The 7767-nt window shown below is 35.9% G+C and overlaps 1 protein-coding gene across 1 annotated transcript; it reads right to left on the bottom strand.

Annotated features, from left to right (window-relative positions):
• Positions 1–4463: 4463 nt before the first annotated feature.
• On the bottom strand, positions 4464–5942 carry LOC111608856. Its single transcript, XM_023335257.1, has one exon. The coding sequence runs from the start codon at positions 5919–5921 to the stop codon at positions 4464–4466; it is 1458 nt and encodes a 485-aa protein (XP_023191025.1). The 5' UTR covers positions 5922–5942.
• Between the last annotated feature and the right edge of the window lie 1825 nt (positions 5943–7767).

The following is a 7767-nucleotide window of genomic DNA, read 5'->3' as shown; positions in this document are numbered from 1 at the left end:
TTTAGTTATTCATTTGATTTTGGTTCTGGATAAATTCAGTTCAAAACAAATAAATTGACCAGAAAGATTCTGCTCTACCTTCAGACAATTAACATCTTCTTTCTGACTTAATTAAAAACTCTTGTATATGAGTCAGCTACTGTATCAGGAAGAAAATATCTTTACTTAGTAGCATGCATTTTGAACATCAGGAAATAAAAATAAAATTATTTTGTTGAGATTCTAAACCTTTAACAGGTTTCTTCCTGTTCATGGGGAAATTTTCTTTTCCTCTCCCATGATGGATATGCTTGGTATGAGGAATTGCTGCAAGGTTGACAAAACGGTTGTCTACTGATTCCATAGATAGAAAACTGTTTAAACTATTTTGAATAATTGAGATAACTGCTCTGTTTGAAAGCTAGGATTAATTGTAATATTTTATATGTATAGTTGAACTGGCTGTTTAGTGACCTGCCTAAGATGACGGTTTTTGTGAACTGGCTCTATATAAATAGAATGAATTGAATTTATTGACGAGCGGTGACATCACTCACTCTCCATTAATTTCGGTTTGCCCTCTTTCAGCCAAGCGACTGGTGTAATCCATGTATGTAAAATTTTGAGCTCATACATTTAGACGTGCACACAGGGGCTAGCTATGCGACTCACTGGCATCAACTCGTCGCTGTTGGCAGTACTGTCACTATCGCGTGTGTTGGGTTCACCTCAAGTGGTGGAAAACCTTTGTGCTTCTTGTGTGTCGAGCCTCTTAAGTTTCCTTGAGATCCAGAAAACATGTAAGAAAACTTCCTTCAACTATATCTGGTCCACTGCAGCATGACCAAGACAAAAGCCATTTTATGTAAAATAATTCCTTATACAAGATGCACAAAACTTGTTCTCATGTTGAACCATTGATAAAACTACACATTAGACCAGGGGTGGCCAATCCAGGTCCTGGGGGGCTGGTGTCCTGCAACTCTTAGACGTCTCCCAGGTTCAACTTGCTTCAATCAAATAGTTTAATCTCCTCCTCAGTGCAGTCAGGCTGTTCAGATTCTGACCTAATGACCTCATTATTTGACTCAGGTGTGTTGAAGCAGGGACACATCTAAAGGTTGCAGGAGACCAGCCCTCCAGGCCTGGAGTTGCCCATCCCTGCATTAGACTGTTCAAATGCTAATAAAAACCTGTACAATTCAATGACTACTTTGAATATTGAACCTCTTCATGTTGACAAATTGGCAGGAAACTGAAAGATGTTTGATTTGATTGTTAAGACTAACTGATCATTAAGATTCCATTCATGTTGCCTTCTAGACGGCGACACAAACTCTCATGGCGGGACGGATTTGGCCTGCATGCCTCGACTCCGGCATATGCTACAGAGAATTTCAAATAACTTTTCTACTAGGAAACTTCTGTTTACTTAAAAATGACTAAATGCTTGTGAAAGACTTTTCTCTATGGTATGTGGCTCAATGAGTCTAGCAACAAAAAAAGAAAAACTTTTCAATACTTTCACTTCTGTTCCATGATGGTGGTGATGGAATTTTCTTTATAACTTCCTCAACTTTATCACAACTTTATCAGTATCCCCTTTAACTCTTCCTGTTGTATTGTTTCAATCAACATTCATAATGGTACAGGTCATGTGTCTTAAGGAGCATTAGCTTTAAATATATATTCACCATAATTAATATCCTACCATCTGTTCCACACATACTATGCAGGCAATATATACACACATAATACTTCACTAAAATGTTGGTCAAATCAAACCCATTTTCAGTTCTGTGTTGGGTTTATGTCATTGATTAATTCATTGGCCCTGATAGAAGATCTTATAAATGGGAGAATCACAAAGGAACATTATTTATACTCTGTAGAGCAGAAGGTCTTTAACTCCAGTCCCACATCAACAATGCACTATGTGAAGGATCTGATTGCATATATATGTTTTATTGTTTATTTAAATTTTTAGTATACTTATAAAAAAAAATCCACACAGTCATAATGGAGTATTAGTGTGTAGAATTTAATTTAATAAATTTGTCACTGAACATCCCAAGACCTGTAGAACATAATCCACAATAAAAGGAACAAACCAAAGAACCAAAGGAATGTAATAACGTCTCTTTTCATGCAATTGAATCCAAAATTTAAGCCGTTAGAAAAAAATTAATTAAATTGGACAAAAAATAAAAGCAATGATACCACTGGAGTCTGAGGTTGGTGTCAGTGTGGAAACATGAGGTAATAATTAGTCTGTTCACTTTAAGGATTTTTTGACAAATGTTATATTGAAGATGACACTAATGTTATATTGTATATTTTTTATCCTGCAACAATCAGGTTCATTTTTCCAGTTCCAATAAACCCTTCAGGATTATTACATAGAGAAATAATTAGTTTTTAGTTAAGTATAAACCAAGGCCTTAATGCCAAAAATGATCAAGTATTACAAGACATTCAAATCAATCAAGTTTATTTGTTTTTGTATATTATATATCTGCAACAGTGGAGCTCAGAGTTATTTACATCATGAAAACACAAAAACATCATGAACACATCATACAGTCAACAACTGTGACAACCAGTAACAGACATTAGTTTGTCAAGTGACATCATTAAAACCACCCAATAAGTTGGTCAATGTTCCATTTATTATGGTTCATAATAAACTCTGCTGGGTTTAAGCCTTGATCTAAAGGAACTCAGAGTTTTAGCTGTTTTTAAGTTTTCTGAGAGTTTGTTCCAAATTTGAGGTGCAGAGAAGCTGATTCTCTACATTCAGACCCGAGTAAAATGTAAAATCCAACCTCCATCTTCCCATTTCTCTCTGAGGTCTGGAAGGTTGAAACAACAGCAGCAGATCTTTAACGTATTTTGGATGAATATTAACATGGAGCAGTGACATTCACTGACTGCACTGCTGGGCTTCACTCAGCACATCTTAAGGGTGAAACAAAGAGAAGCAAATAATGGATGATTTTGTCTTTGCCTCATTCTACAAACTCGTTGGCCTGCCGTTATCAGTTTATCCATCAGTGTTACATGCATGATATGGTTATATAATGTGGAGAATTATCCTTTCTCCATTAGGTTCTTGATGTATGAAGTGGAAGAAGAGTCAGTGGAGTTGAATTCATAAATTCCATTTATTAAGACTGAAATGCAGCTTGTAAATTTGTTCATGTTGTCCTTACGGGCCGACAGAACAAAATGGCATCAAACGATTTTAAATTCCCTTTGTTAGCTTCTATCTAAGCTACGCCATAAACAGGGCGTTCGCTAGTGTGTCATTTCCTTTAGCCTTAGCTTTGAAGACGTTCCCCAACATTTGAGTGCATGTATGTATATAAGAGCATGCAAATAGCAAAAAAAGAGGAAAACACAATTATATATTCTCAACAGTAAGCAGCAGTGCAACCAGATCAAATTAAAACTGGAACGACACAAAATCAAATATATGTGACACAAAGAAACATTGAAAACCCCAAAGATAAACTAAAAACATTATAGTAAAAAGTTTCATATATTAAACTGCTCATAAGAATTAGGTGATTCACAAAGAAGATACAATTTTCCCTCTAATTAATTAGAAATTCAATAAAATTAACCACAACAAAAAAACGCAAAAAAAAAAAAAAAAGATAAATTAAATAGAAAACTTTAAGGTACGGTAAATTTTTCATTAAAATAGGATTTACTGTATATATCCTCCCGATGAACAGAACCTTATAGGTGGCTATAATATATATATATATATATATATATATATATACGTATATATATATATATATATATATATATATATATATATATATATATATACGTATATATATATATATATATATATATATTGTATATATATATATATATATATATATATATATATATACGTATATATATATATATATATATATATATATATATATTGTATATATATATATATATATAACTAATATAGCTGCTACAGTTTGGGTGACTGAAATAATTTCCTATTAAAACCAAAGTCATGATAACAATTCAATCAATTGGATTCAAAATAACATGGAGAAAATTCCAGGTGGTTCTTTACATTTTTATTCATGATCTTATGACATCATGAAGATAAAACTGCATAATTTTGAAAAACACTAAGAAAAAAGTTGGTGAATGATAAGGTCAATCAAACTTTAGCTGTAACTTACAGGTTTTGGTAAACTTGTATATTTTCTTTATCATTGTTGATTAAAACAATCCTCTAATACCACCTGTTTCCTTCCCTTTAAAATTTTACCTTGTCTCTCTTTAAGCTCCCACTCCCATGTTTTCTCTGCTCACATGTCCGTTTCACTTGAAATAAACCCAAAGTCTGATAAAGCTTATATAAATATACACACACACACATCATATTCCACTTGTGGAAGTAAACCTATTTTAGTCTCACCTTGGCACAGTTCTGAGTTTAGATTTGTTGTGACGGCATCAGCAGATTACTGATTCACCAGGATTTCCTCTCCCTTCTCTACTTTAGCTATGATCTCTGCCTTTTCCTTCAGTTTCATCAGAGACTGAACTCTCTCCTCCCAGCCTGGCTTGGCCTCCTGTTCCTCTCCTTTAATAAGCATGTTGATGTATTCTGGAGTAGTAAGGGGGTTTGGGTTCAGGACTATCTCTTTCAGTCTGTTCAGACACTTTGCAGCTTCTGCAATCAGTTTCACCACATCATCCTGCATAGATCGATACTCTGACATCAGATTTTTCATCAGCTCCTCTAAGGTTACCTTCTGTCTAAAGGCTTTCTCGTATTTTTCTTTCAGCTCTTTCACTGTTCTCTTCTCAGAAATATCCTGATATTCCCATCTGAAGCTCTGGTTAAAATGCACATTCCAGAAACATTTCCCTGGACACCTTTTACAGTATCCATCGTTGTCCATTGCATCACATCCTTTTTTATCCGCATCTTTTTCTATGTTACAAGGGAAGTGACAGGTAACATGACACTGCATGCAGTTGGTGATAAACTTCCCAGTGTGAGAAATATCAACTTGCTCATTCTTTTTTACAGTAACATTAAACACAAAGTTCTCATTGTTTCTGATTTCTGCTTCATGCTCTTTGAGTTTGTCGTTTGTCTCCCTGATATCCTCCAGCTTGGCTAAGCCAAGTTTAACCTGCTTCTGCAGCTCCTCCACTGTACTTTCCAGGTGCTTTCTTTCTTTCAGAACCTCATTGGTCATTGTCAATCTTATGGTTTTGATGCTAGCTAGACTAGCAAAAAATCCGGCCATGTTCTTTGTCCCCATGTTCCAATACTCAAAGGTTTTCTCTTCATTGGACCAAATCCTTGCCGCTAAGGATTTGTTGTTAGCAAACAGAACTGAGTTATTGAATTTGAAGTGAACTGGCAGCCCGTCTGCACCTTTAGGACATGGGACACCGGACACTTTGATGGCCTCTACAACTGGTTGCTGCTGCTCGTCTGCAAACGTCACCAGGATCCTGATGTTTTCTGCCACATCTTTGCCAAAGATTGACAGCGCTGAATCAAACACATATCTTTGTGTTGATGTCAGTTCAGTTAGACCTGCCTGAACTACAAAACACACAGCATCAACTTCACCAACACCTTCCTGGTTAGCAAAGAGGTTTCGCAGCTGCTCTGTGATCTCCTTGTCTCTGTCTACGCCGCCGATTCCCCCAAAGCCTGGAGTGTCTATGATGGTGAGGGAGTAGTTCACCCTGAATCCCTCCTGGTGGTAGAGTTTGTACACTGTGATTTCTGATGTCTGACTGTGAACCTGTGAGTCTGACTGACCTTCATCCACTAACTTAAACCGAAACGAGTCTTCCCATCTAACGCCTAGAATGTAGTTTATCATCGCATTGATGGCAGTGGACTTTCCAGCACCTGCAGCTCCAAGAACCATGATGTTTCTGTTACAATTCATAGATTTCTCTCCAAAAGTGAAACTCTTACAGCCTTTAATGTTGATCTGTTTCCCTTCTAGACGAAGTTTGTAAATCTCTGCATGGCCGGTTTGTGAAGTCAGTAAAGTGCTTTTTTCTTTAACAACATAAGCCAATCGTTTAGCTTCAGGCTTTGAATCAGTGCAGGTCTGATTTGTTCCCGGTACGACTGACTGATAAAACTCTGTAGCTAACCTAATTAACTCTCTCAGTGGGAGGATATTGAGCCAATGCAACCACAGGGCGATATCAACCAGAACCAACAGAGTCGTTTCCAGTGAGTTTGTCAAAATGAACACTGCAGTGACGGTTAGTGTTAATGCTCCTGATACCTTTGGATCATCCAAAGCTGGGATTACTACATCTGAAACTTGCTTTCCTGCTTTGATTAAGTCTGTCACAGTGATGATGTTCTGCCAGAGTAACAGAAGTATTACAACCACAGCAATGAAGAGAGGTGTGGTCAATAACAGGCACATCCTGATTGTCAGTGTTGGTTCTTCTTCAGTGTCAATCTGCCTGGAGTCAGAAGAAAACAGGAACAATGATAAAACTGTAAAAACTTGTTACTTTTATGTCTAATCAAGATTCAAATTCACCTACACTGCTAAAGAGCTAATGAATTCAAAACATCAATCCTCCATGTTTATGGGCTTCCTGGGAAAAATGTGTTAAAGCTTTCAAACGACGTAAAAACTTTTAGCAAAATGTAAATATTTCCTAATGTCTGATTTTGCTGCCACATAAATGTGTTAGGATTCAATCCTTCATTAGTTTTAATGGTTCCATATTAAATCATGCTATTATGATAAAACAGAAATTTGTCTGAGAGCTGCTTGGCCACATCTGACTGCAAAATATTATACAACGTAAAATGTATTGTGACATTCAATCAGTTAGAATATGTGCTTTGATGAGGCTCAGATGAAAGATTAAAATTTGAAAAAGGTTCCATAAAATCAGTAATTTTAAGATGAAACAATCAGAGTCATTGCAACATCCTGGAAGAAATTAAATCAAAGTCCTGTGAAATCTATCTTTGGTTTTTAGCTGTTAATGCCAGTATTGTAGATATTTGGTCTCTTCTGCAGCAGGTAACTAAAATGCAAAGCAACGAATAATAATGACTGATATTTTTAAACAAGTCTGTTGAGCTTATGATGATTCATAACAAACCTTGGTCTGGTGTTGGCAACAATTTGCAGATCCAGATGATCTCAAAATGTTTGATTTCCAATAGTTTGACAGATTCCTGAAAAACACAGAATCTATTTGCATATTCTTGTTCTGCTGAAGGGAAACTTTCAGGTATTTCTAAATGAAAACAGGAAAACATGACTGATAAATGGATCATAAAATGCACCATGAAATGAGCAACGTCTGAAACAGAAGTTAGAAGTCTCAACAAAAAATGAAGTTTAAAATCAGAAGAGAAAAATAATTCAGATAAAAATACAAAAAGTAGATTTAGACTGGAACACTAAATCATCACTCCTCTAAAATCTGACTAATGCATTTAAAAATAATAAAAAAAAACATTGCATAGATTAAAATAAAATGATACAAACCTTTGCTGAACGTTCTCTGCTGTCTGTAGATCAGGTTCTGCAGGGTGTTGAGTTTTGCTAAACTGGATCAATTCACTAAAATATAAGAAAAGTGGTCACTGTGTGGGATTTGGTTTTAAAGAAATGATCAGCTACACAAACTTTGGCCCAGATCCTCTGAACCAGGACTGATGTCCTGCAGCTGTCAGATGTGTCCCTGGTCCAACACACCTGAAACAACTGGCTGAATTACTTCATCGGTTTGTAGTCGGGTTCTACA

This window comes from Xiphophorus maculatus, chromosome 6 (assembly GCF_002775205.1).
Source record: "Xiphophorus maculatus strain JP 163 A chromosome 6, X_maculatus-5.0-male, whole genome shotgun sequence".
Classification (NCBI taxonomy): domain Eukaryota; kingdom Metazoa; phylum Chordata; class Actinopteri; order Cyprinodontiformes; family Poeciliidae; genus Xiphophorus; species Xiphophorus maculatus.
The sequence above is the reverse complement of the archived record's forward strand: the minus strand, read 5'-3'. Positions and strand labels throughout refer to the sequence as shown.